General features: G+C 39.5%; 1 protein-coding gene across 1 annotated transcript; it reads left to right on the top strand.

Annotated features, from left to right (window-relative positions):
* The first annotated feature begins 15,169 nt into the window (after window positions 1–15,169).
* On the top strand, window positions 15,170–16,621 carry LOC106528117 (G-protein coupled receptor 183). The gene is made up of 4 exons (XM_014023199.1): window positions 15,170–15,182; window positions 15,278–15,629; window positions 15,861–16,375; window positions 16,457–16,621. Exons 2-4 carry the CDS (start codon window positions 15,278–15,280, stop codon window positions 16,619–16,621), a joined length of 1,032 nt encoding a protein of 343 aa, XP_013878653.1. The 5' UTR covers window positions 15,170–15,182.
* The last annotated feature ends 383 nt before the right edge of the window (window positions 16,622–17,004 follow it).

The following is a 17,004-nucleotide window of genomic DNA, read 5'->3' as shown; positions in this document are numbered from 1 at the left end:
GGTTAATACTTATACATTAAAGCCCTGTTGTGTCCGTATTTACCCTCTCGAGGGGTGAGGTCATCAGATCAGAATCTTAATGGTCCCCTTCACTCATTTTAAGTCTAGAGGTGATCACTCCTTCCAGGCCGTTGCTCCAAGGCTCTGGAATGAACTTCCGCACTCAATACATGTACTTGAATCTGTGGTTGCTTTTAAGAGCAAACTTAAAACTTTCCATTTTTCATAAAGCCTTTTAACAATTCCAGTGTGTTGTCTGTTTCTTAGCAATTGTTTTATGATGTTGTTAATGTTTTATTGTTTTTTCTGTATAATTTTGCACCTTTGTAAAGCACTTTGTGACCCTCTATGTCTGTGAAAGGTGTTATATAAATAAACTTTTACTTACTTTCCTTACTTATTTTTTGCAGTGTAACAGCTAGACTGAGTGGGAGTAAAACTGAAGAAGGTAGCTGCTGTCTTAAAACAACTGAAATCTTAAAACCTCATAGCCTTTTATGTGAATACTATGTACTTTACCTTGACATCCCTGTATTTATGTATGTACAATATGTGGTTATTTATACAGAATTAWGTGGTTAATTGCAAACACAAACAGTGGCAGTAGCAGCTAGCTGTAACACTTTCAGTGCAGCTTTAGCACTTCCTGCAAAAATAGCATCATATTTACGTTAAAATTACCATGTTTTTGTTTGCATGAACTGCAGCAAATATCAATCCATCCACCCATCACAGGTATATAAAATGCTTAGAAGAAATAACTAAGTAAAAGTAAAAGACCTAAAAATAACTGGTAATAATAATTTCACTGTCAAGAACAGTAATGAAGTAAAGGTCATAAAACTGCTTACAATAATTGGGAAAGTAAAAGTACGTTTGCACACACACTAAGAAATGAGGTTTTAATTTTTTTTTTACCAAACTGGTTTCACTAAACCGAGTTGAGTTAAATGAGGAAGAAAATCAGTGGCGGCTGGTCTATAGGGGGCGCTAGGGCACCACCCCACCACTATTTCTGGTACACACAAAGATAAATTAAAAATAAATAAATAAATAAATAAATTAAAATTTAAAATAACAAAATAAAATGTCATTAACGTTTCGAAAAAACATTGTATATATATTTTCTGAGAAGTAAACTAAATAATTTATAGTTATTGATGTGTAAGCTTACATTTTACTCACAAGCTTTTTCGCGTTGAGTCACTTCCGGGTCACGAGCTGTTCGTCACCCCAGATTCCCATAGACAAGTCATTGTTAGATTTTGGACATGTGCAGTAAGTCCCCAATGCAGAAGAATAGGGTGGCCTGGGGCGCAGCATRWGGCCGCCCCACAGCTGAAGAAAATGTGTAAATTGCTTTACATTTACTCAACTCGGTTTAGACAACTTGGTTTAGTAAATTCTACACTTCAATTTTTAGCATGCATAAATAATTTCTTTCATGATGASTTCCRGTCAYATTTAAATTTGTAACTTGTAACTATGTGTTACATTTAAAATGAAATAATGACAATTATATTTTATGTTTTGAATGTTACAAAATAAAATTAAAAGATGCTGTAAAAAATATACTTGGTAAAATTACAAATCCGCAAAAAAAATTACTTAAATACTGTAACAAAGTACATGCACTTACTTATTATACACCTCTGCTATCCATTATATTTTACCTACTTCTTCCTTTTAAGGTCAGGGGGTCACTGGTGTCACCTTGTACAGGTCAAAAGTCTACAGGGCCACATAGTGACAAACATCCATTCACTCTCTCACTCWCAYCTACRGAMAATTTAGAGTTACCAAATAGCGTGAAATTCATGTTTTTGGTCTGTACAGGAAACTGGAGTACCCAAAGTAAACCCATGCATGCAAGACTTAAGAGAACACACAAACTTCATCTAGAAAAGACCCCGACTGGGATTCTATCTGGCAACCTTCTTGCYGAGGCAATAGCCCTACCAACTGAGCCACTGTGAATTTTTTCATTTATAAATTGTTTTAAGACTACAGTAATTCACTTTGGTCTGTGTGATGTAGCGCTTAGCTCCTCAATCCTGTCAAATGTAATCTATCAATCTACAAGTAAGAAAAAAAACAGTTTATAATCTTTCCATAGAACACCATTTAAATATAAAAAATCTGAACTATCCCTTTAAGATCCGTGATTTCATTGTGGGTCGTGGTTTGCTGGCTGTTATGAAAGAATGTTCTTGTTCTTTTTCTCAGTGCACTGACACTAAACAAACACAGTGGGGTAGTGGCCTTGCAACATGACACTCGTGGACTGAGAAACACCTACATCAGAGAGGACCTAAAGCTGTGTACACACAGTTCACCTCAGGACAGACTTGCTTACAGCACAACGTCAGTGATGGACTCCCCCTGTGCTCTCTGTCTGTGACAGTACGGTGGACAAAGTTCCCATAGCATGCTGCAGGCTAAATCATGCAAGATACAGTTTCATAGCAGCAAAAGCCATCAGAATTGCACTGCTTTTATTTAACACTTCAACCCAGTGGCTAGATCTTGCTTCTACCCATACTTTTCTGTACTGATTCATGTAATGGTACACGCCCATTCATAATTCAAACAAGTTGTGGAGCTGGTACCAGTTTCCCATCAGACTTGTCACTGACACCACATTATCACAACATCACAGTTGTCCCACGGGTTGCTGTTGCTGTGAAAAGTGGTCACAACTGACTGGTTAGCATGAGCAAGAGGAACACTGGAGGCAATCGCTAAATGTCATGCAAGTGGCCTGTGACATTTTTTCTAACACAAGTGATGGCAAGAGACAAAACAGAGAAACGTTACGCTCTGAGTAATATTTTGATCAAAATGGTGTTACGAGTCAAGTCTGAGCTCCGCGCCGGTTAGCCTTTAACCCACTTTTRATGCAGGTCACAGGCTCCATCGAGGCCAAATCTGAGAGAGCTGATGTCCTATTTCTAAAACTGCATTAAAACAAAACAAACAAAACATCCYGACCACAGCAGACTTTGTTGTACTCCAATTTGTCACGGGCTTATCAAGAYCTATTCATCATTGATTTAGTAATTACCAGAATCTCACCCTCCCCACACCCWTCCAACACAAACACAATTTTCTCCAAGCGATGGTCAGCCTGCAAAACCAGAATGTGTTGGCACCATTATGATATAAATACTGAGACACCTTGGGCATAACAAAGCTGTCAACTGAACATTTGTTTTTCATTTTTCACCACCCAAAACACCTCAGTCTGAGGGGGTTGAAGCAGACAAGGCGTTAAAAATGTGCCGCAAAACACTAAATATGTTGCCCTTTGGTGAATTTGGATGCTTAACCAGATGGGACTTGGATTGGTTTCCTTTTTAATTTGGTGCAACAGGCTTGTCTTCATTCCCATTCAACGAGTTCTCACCTCTGCACATGCTTGCCGGTAGTTGAAGATTAAAGGCAGAGACACGCATGTAGAAGACTTAGACAAGCATGATAATTGTGTAACACGCAAATACACACACATGCTCATATAGCAGCTGCTGTGACTGTTGTCTCCTTCTCATCGCTAAAGTTTTGTTCATTAAAAACGCACAAGTCCATGTCAAGTGAACTGAAAGAGCTGCGTGAGTTGACCCATACATGCGACTAAGCTGTTGTAACCCCCACCACTCCGTCCCACCATAAGTAGATCAAAGCACATCTGTTTCAGTGTCCAGCAGCCACACATCTATAATTGCAAACTGGCCTGAATGGCTTAGAGCAACCTATTAGATGCTAAGCAGTTTGGACGCAGGAGATGCTAAAGCATATGAGCGTATTGAAACCATCAGTAATCACCTGACGGGGAACTCTCACAGTGGCAGTGTGTCTGGTCCCAAGCGGACTGAAATAGATATCACAACTTCAGCCGAAGGGGCTGGAATTGACCACGCAGCTGGGATTGAGGAGCAGGCATTGCTACGAGTCAGGGATGACCCTCAGACCCTACCGGCATCAAAAGAAGCATCAGTTAGAGATCAGTTTTAGTCAAAAGTTTCTGGCAGGAGATGGTACATTAGGCTCATTCTCTTTACCATTGTTGCAGACCCCAAACAAGAATGAGTACATTTAGTTTCAGGCAAATAAATAAGAGCCAGAGAAGGAGAGTTCACAGCGCCAAATTAGGTGTGGGGGAGTCCGAGCTGCTCTCCGCTGAATTGAGCGAGCAGCAACTGACGAGCGAAGCCTCAAGTTGGCCAGTTGTCACGATGTGACACTGATTCGGCCTAATGAGCGTAGTGCTGTCACCACACATCTGCCTCTCATTCACTTGTAGAATCTGGCAGATTCAAAAACCTGCTGGAGTCGCTGCTAGATGCTGGAAGTTGAGACGTTGCCACCTCGCTGTTTGCCAGGACGTGCAAAAAGACTCACAAAGTGGGGTTCAACTACAGCATCAGGCAAAACAAACACAAAWGTGATGCTATGACTTGTCATCCAAACTGAGGAACAAATAGAGACAGGTAGGTGTCATTAATTGGCAGAGAATTTAAAAACTTCCAAGTTTGTCTTGATTTTAGTTTTTAATATGATCAAGTTTGCTTTTATTGTCGAGAAAGTAATACAATTTCTAAATTTGCTAAATACTGTATATTTTATAATAATTACCCCTTTCATATTTGAAAAATGTTTATTTCATTTTTTTATATATGTGTTTTAAACCTGGCCTAAATGATTAGATTTGTAGAACTGGTATGAATGTAATGAATTTCTTCCTTTTTTTTTCCTGCTGATCAGAAGAAACAATATAAAACACTGTGTTCTTCTAAGGCTCTAATGATGATGAGGTCGCTGTGTCTGGTGATCTGCAGAAGACAGCAGTCCTCCCATCTGTCCCAAAGATTCCGAAGGCGTCTCTGTAGACCAAGCAGCAGCTCGAAGATTCCTCATGGGCATCCTCCTGGAAAATAACACAAAGGTTTACTAAACATCACTGTGGCGGTGGCACCAATTATTGTTAATATACATCAAATAGCCCCAGCCTGGTCCCACTAAACAGACTGATCAYTCCAATGATGGCAACTGTCAGTCTGCTCCCCAATGAGGAGAGCTGTTGAAATAATTAGTCCATGCCCTGTGAGTGAAACAATAATACAGCAGCCGAGACGACATCCAAAATATGCGCAGCGCCTCCGATGACCTGAAAACCYGCCACAGCAAAGGCAAGGGTGCAAATAGGAATCTGGACACAGATGAGTCCAGGTTTGTTTAAAGTACACAATGGTTTTATTAGAAGAGATGAGGAGCAGATAGGAACACAAATCTTAGAACATGCAGTGACATGATGTTTATGATTCAGATTCGATTACAGTGTTCCACTGAAAAATGAAAGACATCATTGGTTTTGAAAATRTCAGTTTGTGTGTCCTGTTAGAAAAAGACCTCAATAACCACTGAATGTACACAGCTGCTCTACCTCTGCTCCAGTACAGCTACCCCCCATACCCTTTGTTTCAAAGAGTTACAAATTACTGCATTGCGATTTTTGGGGGTTTTATGAAGAACTCCAAATTCTTACATTCTCAACATAAAACAAACAGTCTAAAACTCCAGCATGAAAGGCAGTGGACAACATGCATTCATTTAAAGGATGATAGTCCAGTTTTTTTTTGTAAATTATATATATTTTTAAATTTTGGACAAAATGAACTTCATGCATTTTATTTTTAAACGCACCATTAAACTAGTGTCACAATAGGCTGGGTTTGGTGGTGATTAATTGGGAATGTGAGATTTTCCAAACTGTTTTAAATTGTTTGTGGTTGTCCTCAGTATTTGTGGGGCCTTGCTATTTAAAAAAAAGATATATATTTTTTCTAAACAGTCACAAACCCATCTTAGTTTTTGTAAGTATTGAGTGCTGGTTAATTTTTAAAAACGTAGCCATTTTACTTATTTTTGTTGCTGAATTTTATTTGTTTGTTACCTTTATTTAGCCAAGGAAATCATGTTTCTTTTGCAAAGGAGGGGAAGTGAACTGGATCACAAGGTTAAAACCCACAAGCACAAGGAGTTCACAGAAACACCACGGGTCTGAACTGGGGATCGAACCCAGGGCCTTCTTACTGTGAGGCATCAGTGCTAACCACTATCCATCATGCTGTCATATGAAAACTTGTGTAACCTGACAGTGTTTGCATTATTTACATAAAATAATARTGCACTAAAATAACAAACAAAAATAAAAAGCAACACTTTTATTTATCAAACCTTTTTATACAAGATGTAGTCAATTTTACACTTTTATAAAAGCTTTTAAAGTTCTTTAAATAAGTAACAAAGCCTGGATGTATTCAGAATAAAATGTTTAATATTAATTCAACATGAATCCAGTTGAAAATGTGCATATTTTCTTCACAATTCCATGTCTTTAACAAGTCCCCAACAGTCACAACCCAGTGAGAGACCACCTTTAGGCTAWAATAATCAAACAGGACAAGGCAGAAAAGAGCAAATACAAATTTTGCCTTAGCACTATATGTTCAGTGAAAGACATTATTACCATCTAAAATAAACGATAAGACAAAGTATCAAAGTAAAGCCTTTGGATTATAACTGAGGCAGAGGTCAGAGTTCAAGCCTTAAAGCATTATTTCAATACAGATCCTCAAGATGGTGCTGCTACGTTGTTTTTATCTTTGTAGAATTCACGAAATAAATAATAAAAATGCACAATCTCCCAAAATTCTCTAAAACTTGTTTGTATGGCCTCTCATTAACTGACTCCATGCTTGAAACTATTTATTATTTTAATATTGTATTTCTTTACAATGATTACACAAGTCTATCTCTACACCCAAAGATGCTGTGAAGAGGTGAAAATTAATGTCCAAAAACATGAAAAATAACAATAATTCCATACAAAGTAATATATTTGAATCAACATGATAATTTATAGCTATGCAAATATACGTTCATATTTGCACATAATTTATATAAAAATACAGAAAGTGAGAAAAAAACCTTGTTTGTGGGTGAGAAGTCATGAGCAGTTCAAAATAACACCAGGAACAAAAGCAGCAACAGCATCAACCCTATGAGATGTTAGATTTTGATTAAAAAATAGACAAAAAATAATTGTGTGTCCACATGTTACAGTATGTTACATTTTAAATGGCAGGGCTTTAGGCAGCTTTTTTTTCCTTATTGGTTTTTTAGTCTCTCTCTCTACAAACACCATGCCAGTATTATATCTTTGTAGTCGAAGGGGATTAAAAGTGTTTGGTGGAAACCAGTAAAACAGCTCGTCAGTGGTAACAGTGACGAACATGAAGCAAATTGTGAACAGTGAGTCTTCGTGTGAGTGTGGCGGAGAAGCAGACACGGAGGGCCTGTGTTAGGCAGCCGGCAGCTGATGTATGGGGGGTGGCTGAATGGGGTGGAGGAGTGGTGATGATGAGACCAGACACGAGCCACATGAGGCCCCCTGACAATGCAGGAGTCCCCCTGAAGTATGTCCACAGTCTACGTACACACACATCCCACAAAAATGCACAAAACAACACAACRCAACACAACTCAGAAAAACACACTTACCTTTACACGTAATACATGGATATGAAGGAAAAAAAATCTTTGTGTTACTTAAATTTATTTTGGTCTTTTAATATGACTTGAATTTTCTTTTCTCATTTGTAATGATAGCTCCCCCTCTAGTGGCTCTATGTTGTATTGCAACAGACTCTACCATACCATACTTTGCACTGCAAAGGTTATAACAATACAGTCTATATTTAGGTTTGTTAGCATGCCAATGTAAGTCTCTAAAAAGTTATTTTACCTGTCTGGAGCAGTGTTACTTTTATTTGCAGCTGAAAAAGTTCACAGCAGCAGAGTGAAGTTTATGCACTAAAGAAGCCCTGGAATTGAAGTTTGCCTGTGTGCGTGTGTGTGTGTGTAGGTGGGGGTGGAGGTGGGGACATATTTCATCCAGGATTCATTTTGGCAGCTAAAAACAGTCTAGATTTGGTTAGGCACCATTTGTGGACCCATGCTGGCTATTCCACATGTTGTGGTCACCAGAAGTCATTCCCAGTTTGCCTCACCAACACACCACTGGGCCCCCCACCCCCAAACGTGAGGGCGTGTTTAGAAAGACGTGTCTTCTATAGTGCACCTTCATGATCTGCAACCACACCATTCGCTACTCTATAATTCCCTTCAAATCAGTTTGTTCTCCTCTCCTTGCCTCCTTGTTTTTGGCCCACCACTGACTTACCAACCAGAGAAAGGTCACATTTCTGAGAAGTGACTTTAAGTTTGTTCCATGCTGGGTCGTCTCTTTCAGTTTCAATTTACACTGCATGCGTTTCTGCTCCACTCTGCTGTGCTGCGCAGTTCACCGTCATTTGTTTCTTCCCCAATTTACACTGCGTCCTCTCCGCTCCGGTGCAAATCACAGAGGCGCTCTAATGGTACATTCACACGAATGCGTTTTGAGCTGCAGGAGCGGCTTGTTTACATGCAAAGTCTATGGCGGATGCGCCTCTGGTCGTGCGTCATGTCACGTACGTTTTGGGCAGCGTGCAAGGAAGGTGGAAGGGGCGCAGAGCGTTTTCCGTGCATGCGGTGCTGCGGAAGCAGCCTCCGCCCGAGCTGCCGCCAGAGTTAAAAAATCTGAACTTTTCACTGCTCGACCCGTCTCCCACTGAAAACCGAAACAGACGGACTGGAGATCTTTACCTGAAATCGACTGTGCTGTTGGATTTTCTGGCAGGATATATCAGCACCGATGTGGGTCAGCTGCTCGGKACCAAAAACAATGTGTGTATAAATAGTGTGTACTAATATGCTGCATGTTACCATCTGCTTCCCAAGCAGAATGATACAGTTTGACAGCTTAAGTGTATAAATATATCCAATTATTAATTCATATAGCTAGGATTTTGACAAAATCAGTCTGTTTTTGGTGAATTATTTTGAAAATACAGATGCTGTGCTTGTTCCTTTTCCTCTTAGTGCAGTGTGATCTTTGTAGATTGACTTTGCACTTGCTCCGCTTGTCTAGCAAACGTGAGGTAGAATCTAAATTTTGGCAGATTTCTGTGTGCATGMCGCCGCCCTGCGGATGCAGTGTAAATGCTCTCATTTGGGCCACAGATTTGTTCTTAAGTTGTGCGTACGAGTGATTTAGGAGAATTTGTGGCATTCACCAATGTTTTCGTATTCTAAGATTTTTTTCAGAAACAAACAAAATTCTCGAGTGGTCCAGACCTGTCGTATATTTTACGAGCAGTCAGTCTGCTGTTATCCAGACGGGTTTTCCTCCCTAATAACTTTATATTTCGTTAGTTTGAAGATATTTTGAGTTGAAAATAAATTACACTCCATGATTATCTTGACAATAGGCTATTCTGCTTGAATTAGAGTTATAATTTTAAATGTAATAATTTAGTCTAACAATATAAATTTTCTGTCCGGCCGGCTTATCCGGGATCGGGTCGCGGGGGCAGCAGCAGAAAGACCCAGACTTCCCTCTCCCCAGCAACACTTTCCAGCTCGTCCTGGGGGACTCGAGATGTTCCCAGGCCAGAGGGGATACATGATCCCTCCAGCAAGTCCTGGATTTTCTCCAAAGTGCCAGACATATTTTGAAATCATTTTAAATGCTTATTTCAGAACTGCAACTGAGACCACTTGAGACCGCACGGGCGGGGTGGGATACGGTGCGCAGCGCTGCCGCTTCTGAATAAATGAAAATGATTTAACACAGTTGTTTATACTTTTAGCAGCTCTTTTTATTCCACAGCTGACCTGCTAAAAATGACAGATTTTCTTTTCTGGATCTCTGACAAACGGACTTCAATCTCTGAACTAGTAAAGTTCTTTTTAGTTTTCGCTGTCATTTTTCATGAATGGACACTTCCTTGTATCTGAGGCAGGAATCACAGCCTTATATGGTGTTTTTGGGGTGGTAATTATGCTAATCTCCTCTCGCRTGCATGAGCAGCTGGATATGAACAGGTGGAATTTACGCAGCTCATTTACACACTTTTCCTGAAGATAGAAGAGTTTGTTGAATCTGACGTGACATGTTCGTACGAACCCTTTGTACGAACAAAAGTAAGAGAAATTTAGGATAAGAATACGAACATGTTCTTGCATGAGGCCCATTGATTGTAACGGTTGCGTTTTTACTGCAGAGGTTGGAGCAGAGTGTGRCAGAGCAGTCACAGTGTAAATTGGGGGTAAGACCTTTGACGGACACATCCGTCAACACAGAAAACTGCAAACGTTTTACCATATTCTACCACTCCCAAGGAAGCTTCAGCAAAACACACACTAAACTCTTCAGATAAAGAAAAACAATAAGTTGGACTGATTTGAATCAAGCATCTTTGCACATATTATTATTTGTGAGCACGGGAAAAAACATATAATTATGGTATGAATTTAGTTTCAGTACAATGGTGAAAGTCAATGATGTGACTTTTAGCACATAAAATCTTTATTTAAATCTAAAAAAGAATGAACMTCTTAGTTTTTCCATGTCTTCCTGGGCTCCTGCAGCATTTAATACCGAGACCTTTGGAACACCTAAAGGGAGCAACAGACGGCTGTCTTTTTYGACACCTTTTCAGTTGGTATGAGATGTTTAACTCTGGGCACAGAACTAATGGAGCATGAAATGTAGTCTTTATAAGTGCAGCAGGCTTCTAACCTGTGGGGGACACTGTCTACATGGAGCTTTTATGTGACCTAAGTGAATTGTATCATAACCACATTTGACTGATGACAATTAGTGACCTTTCACTGATCCAGCAGCCATCCATTTCAATTAAACCTTTGTGAGAATCTCCAGTGGGCAAACACTATGAGAAGTACTGTAGTACTGTGTGCTTTATGAAAACTGGATGCTTAGAATAAAGGAAATTAAGCATGATCACTTTTGTTTTCCATGGGGCAACTTATAAAGACATTTATAATTTTGTTTTATCAATGTTTGTATTCTTATTAAAAACATATTTTTAACTAATACATGTTGTTGTATGATGATTGCAGCCAAGATCAAATATTTTTAGTGCCACTAAACTTTTATCAGAGAAAAYAATTAAAAACAATTATATCCTGATGCATCTCAGGTTGAAAAGTTTTAGGTAGAGTCAGGTCCTCTGTTGGTCTGCTAACTGGGTYTTCCTGAAAGCTGATAAGAAACCCAAACAGGACTCTAGCCTGCCAACGGGTAAGAAAGAAAACACCAAACCCAGACAATAAAYTTTAAAACAGAACACGTATACTTTGTATATTAGACTCATTTGGAGATTTTACATTTGATGTGACAGCTGAACAATTTAACAATTTTGAGTCAGAAGCAGCTATTCTCTGAAGCAGAAACTATGGTAGAAGTTTTCTCACTTTGGAGAATTTACAGATTTGGAGATGTTCGTTGGTGGTTGAGATATCTAATGTGGCATTTTTACGTTTGTGTGTGYAAGTGACTCATCCACACATCATAGGATTGTGACAGTTTTTTTTAAGCTCTAGCAACACTTGAACTTCCTCTTATATCTTCCACAGCCCCACTATGGAGCTGCCTGTGTTCGCACCAGTTTCACGAAGTACAAGCTTGAGAAACCTCAATGACAGGAACTTTATATAAAACCTCACTCTATCACTTCATCTAACCTTTCTGTGCTACACCCACTGAATTAACACCAAGGCTGGTGTTTTATTTTACTGTGTATCCATGCCAAGTCATGAAGGTAATTGTGTTACATATTGTTTTAAAACTTACTTTTTGTTACATTGCTGTTTGAAAAAAAAAAACGTATGAGGAATTCAAAAAGTATTTGTCAAGACATTGTCATAACAATCAAAACATATAGCATTTTCAAAGTTAAAATCATCATCAGTGATCATTTTCATACAATAAGTCGTCAACAGCCCTGTGGTGGACTTGCAACCTTTCCAGCGTGTACCCCGCCCCTCGACCTTCTGATGGGTATGGGCGCCAGTGACCCCTGTGACCCTGAAAGGAAGAAGCGGGGATAGATAATGGATGGATGGATGGATGGATGGAAGTCGTCAACGTTAAGTATGAATCAGGAGAAGGTTTCAGTGCTGTGCAAAAAAAATCATCTTGCTTTGCCAAGATATTGTCTCAGTCTATCAACCTTTGAAGAAACAAACTACTTGGCCTACAGTAAGACCATGAATAACCGTTGCTGATCCATCTAGCTCACATGTGTCAAACTCAAAGCCCTCAGGTCTGGCTGGAGGTGGGGGTACTCCCCCCCTCCCCCCAAATTATATTTTTTAAACTTTTTAAAATTGTTTCTTATATCAATGGTAAACTTTAAATTTTATGCAACAAAATTAACAAATTGTACTGCCCTTAAGCTGGTGGCTTTAAGTAACTGAGCAATTTAGTTGGATAGCACAGTGTTAATGTCTCTAAATAAGCTGCTTTAAAGTCAACATCAACCATAAACTAGATCTTCCATAACGCATGTAGATCATCTATGGAAATTCCCTGTCAGAAAGTGATTGAGTTCAGAATTCAAGATGGCAGCTACTCCCTAGAAACTAATCAGTGATTAAAACTTTATTAGTTTTACTTTTAATATTATTTCGGCATTATTTATTTCAGATTTAGTCAGTCGTACTCTTAGTTTTTTTCAGTGTTTAAAAGAGGACATGTTAAAAACACTGTTTAGTCAAAGTTAAACATGAAACGTCAAAGTTAACTAAAACATAATGCTTCTGTGACCCTCGGTGAAAATGAGTTTGACACCCCTGATCGAGATAAACAAGTACAAAAATTAAAATTAAATCCCAGGAAGTCCAACATTTCACTGATCACATCAACTCTGTGGATAAATATATAAAGTTCACACAAGAGGATGTAAAAGACGGCAGGTTGGCGTTCCTGGACTGTGAGGTCTCAGTTTCAGATGGAGGACGGTTGGAAACTGACGTGTATCACAAACCCACCCATGCAGTCCACTTTTTGCGTTTTGATTCCCATCAYCCACTGGAACACAAGTTAGGAGTCATCAGAACTCTGCACCACAGAGCAGACAGTGTCCCCACAAACCCAGGAGCCAGGGAGAAAGAGAAGTCACACACAAAACAGGCCCTGGAGCAGTGCGGTTATCCTGACTGGGCTTTTCTGAAAGCACACAAGAAACCCAAACAGGATTCCAGCCAACAACCAGCTGAAAATGAAGACCGTTACAATTTCACTCACCAGGCATGGATTCAGGATTTCAGTTGATATTGTTGGAAGCTGTATGGCTCACAGTGGTCCGGACAAGCCACGCTTGATGGCCAGTCTTAGTCCAGAGCTTTGGATTGGGGGTGTATATTGTATTTATGGGACTTTTGCAGATAAAATCAAAAGAGCAAACAAACTCTCTTCTGTGGGTTTTTGAGATTTAAAGCTGCCGTTAGTTTACGATCCTCCTTCGTCAGCATAAAGTGCAGTGCATAAGTCCAGAGGTGGTTCTAGGGGMAGGAGCACAGGGACACTGGCCACAGATGAAATCTGATTGGCCCCCTGAAGTGCCCCTGTCTTTTCACTCATCTGTCCTTTACCTGGGAGCRATGACGATGGATGCAGTTCCATGTCCAAACACYAGAGGCATTAATGAGTCAAATAGGAAAGTCCAGCATGAATCAATCTGAACAATTCTGCAGAAAAAAATCTATCAGCTGATAAACGAAGCTGTATGTTTGAGAGTATTTTATCTATGTAAAGTGAAAATGTATGTAAAAATCTCATTACAGGTGTTTGAACATGACTGCTTACATGTGAACATGTTACCAAAACTGGAGGTTTGTGTGAAAGGATGTTGAACAAACACTTGGCCCTTCTATGAATACAGTGGCCCCTTGGTGGCCCCTTACTTAGACAAATCCTTGATCCGCCACTGCGTAGGACGATGGGCATGATGGACGTGCCTTTGCTACTTCTTATTCTAGGCAAAATGTTTCTAAATCATTTCTCTGTTTTCTCTAATTGTTTTGGCAGCCAACAAAAAAAAACAACAAGTTGAACTCAACTCGTGACTGAACTGCTCAAGCMGCCAGTCAAAGTAAAAACGAAGTAGTTTTGTTCTTATCATAACTCTCTGAATGAATTAATCTCTGGTTCTCATTTTACACACTGGAAATACGGAACTGGGAGGCAGGACTAGCGGTCATTCATGGCAGCCTACATACACTTTTACAGAAACATGGATAAACCATAGAAACCATAAAGAAATAAAAAAAAACTCTGCTAACTATAAGTTGTACTGAAAGAATGAGCTGTTAGTGGTTGGTAACCACACATGTTCTTAATATTTCATGAATAAGACGTAAGTTAAAATGACCCTTTATTTCAAGTATTGGAAAAAAATAGAGTTTAGATGCAGTGGAAGTAAATGACAGTTTGAATGCACCAAATTTGCGCTCTGGGTGACGAGACACTTTGTCACAATTTGAAGTTAAGTTTGGGCACAAGGATGCTGACTTCCACAAGAACTGAAAAAAGATGATTTATTATTATTATTATTATTATTATTATTATTATTATTATTATTATTATTATTATTATTATTATTATTATTTAGTACACAAAGTCTGGTGTGGCAGTAGAATAGCAATGTAAGTAAAAAACACAGAGGCAATTCGAAGCGTGAAGATGAGAGAGGATAGAGAGACTAAATAAATAGGGGATGATGATACCAGTCAAAACAGCTGGTTTAAGGATAACAGGGAACAGGTGTAAGTGGGCAGGGCATGAGGAGCATAAGCTGACRAGGAAGAGTATTAGGAATTGATGTTAAACACAATGAGGCACAGAAAACAAACTAAACACAAAGACAACTCCAAAATGAAACATCCCAAAACAAAAAAGGTTGTGACACAGTGGGTGCAAGAAGACAAAATAATAAATTCTGAAGCAATGAAAAAGGGAATTTATACTGTTGCTGCACATAAAGTTTATTCTAGTGCAACTTGAACTCCTCTAAAGAAACTATGCTTCCTTGAACCAGTGAAACATCAAACCTCTGTGGATGKTGTTGGCAGACATGATGACATGAAGAAGAGGTGGGAGTTTAACTCTGCAACCTTTAAAAAAACCAATCCAAGCATCACATCTCCTGTAAAAGCTCACCCAGCAGCAACCTCAGCAGCACCACCAGTAAATTATCTTGGATCCTCTCATCTTTGTAAGTAGTTTAAGTTATTCATATTTTGAAATATGGAATATTAGGAAATTGAGGGATATTTATAATGTTTTTCTTTTCTGAAAAAAAAATGTCAGATGGGCATGGCTGCAGTAAATTCCACCATGGACACAGAAACCTCTCCAAACCAGAGCAGCTGCGATGTGTTTGTCTACCAACGAGCTGCAGTGGTCCTCTTCCCCATTTTCTACTCGGTGGTTTTCCTCATCAGTGTATGCGGCAACAGCTTGGTTCTCTGTGTCATCTGCCAGAGGAAGCAAAAGTTCAACTCCACCTCGATTTATTTGGTCAACCTTGCGCTGTCTGATGCCCTGTTCACGCTGGCGCTGCCAGGCAGAATTACCTACTACATCCGTCACTTTGACTGGCCCTTTGGTGACCTTCTCTGYAGACTGACCACACTTCTCTTCTTTGCAAACACTTATGCAGGTAGTTAGAGCACTTGTCACTAATTTATGTCCAAAACTTTTAAATAACGTAAATGAATCACACGTTTATATTGGGATAATATTTTATTGATATTTTCTGAACATTTAATATGAAAAACGAAAGCTTGACACACTCTTCACATTGGAACAATGGGAATATAAAAAGCAATGTAAGGATGCTTGGTTTGTGTTTAATATAAAATGTGTTGAACATTTACTGTATTTCCAACAGGTATCGGCTTCATGACCTGCATCAGCTTGGACAGATACCTGGCCATGCTGCATCCACACCGGCTGCAGTGTCTGCGCAGTGTCCAATTTGTCCGCAGGRTCTGCTGCCTGGTCTGGGCTCTGGTGTTTTTGGAGACAGCTCCTCTGTTGTTCCGCAGTATGCTTCACTTGCACGAGGGCAAACGCACCTGCATGGAGTACTTTAACTTTGAGGGATCCCACTTCACCCCTTACCTCCTGATTCTGGCCTGCACCATCTCGTTCTGCTGTCCGCTGACCGTCATCGTGGGCTGCTATGCCAAGATCAACCTGAAACTGCGAGACACTGCCAAGAGGAACTCCATGACAAGCCGGACTAGTCGAAACCACAGAGCTAACACAATCATTCTCCTCATCCTTCTCACCTTCATCATCTGCTTCAGCCCCTACCACCTCAACATAATGCAGTTCATGTTCAGAAAAATATTCCACCAGCCAACCTGTGACGAACTGAGAGTTTTTAAGATGTCCTTGCAGGTAAGAGAGGTAATTTTAGTTGAACTCATGCATTCCTCATGTGAGTGCCACTTAACAATTCACTCATAATCCACTGTCCAGGTCACGGTCTCGTTAATGAATTTCAACTGCTGCCTGGATCCAGTCATCTACTTCTTTGCCATAAAGACATACAAGAGGCGGGTGATGAGCCTGTTTAAGGACTATCTCTACACATCCGGCGCCTCCTCCAAAGTGGCAGCTGAGAATAGCAGCAGCAACACCTGACTGAAACCACAGCTCACTGCAACGCAGAAGACCTAGTTTAACTTGTTGACCTCAAAAAATGCTGATTTATTTGCTTGTATGTTAAGGCTATTGATGGAAATGACTCATGAATCTTTAATGCAAGACGTCAATTCTGTACATTGTTTCATTTCTGTGACATATTACCTTTCATTCAATATGATCGTTGGAACAAAACTGACTTCTAAAATTAGGAATTGTTTAAACTTCATAAATGCTAATATTACTTTTGTAAGATGTTTTTCTGTTAATAACAACATGGGTAATTTGTAGTAATATTAATGTCAAACTATAATGACAGCAATAACTTTGTGTATGCACGGTTTCTTCATGGTGCTAGGTGAAATAAGTGTTCTTACTTACAT

This window comes from Austrofundulus limnaeus, unplaced genomic scaffold (assembly GCF_001266775.1).
Source record: "Austrofundulus limnaeus strain Quisiro unplaced genomic scaffold, Austrofundulus_limnaeus-1.0 Scaffold359, whole genome shotgun sequence".
Classification (NCBI taxonomy): domain Eukaryota; kingdom Metazoa; phylum Chordata; class Actinopteri; order Cyprinodontiformes; family Rivulidae; genus Austrofundulus; species Austrofundulus limnaeus.
This window is presented reverse-complemented; position numbering and strand designations above follow the sequence as displayed.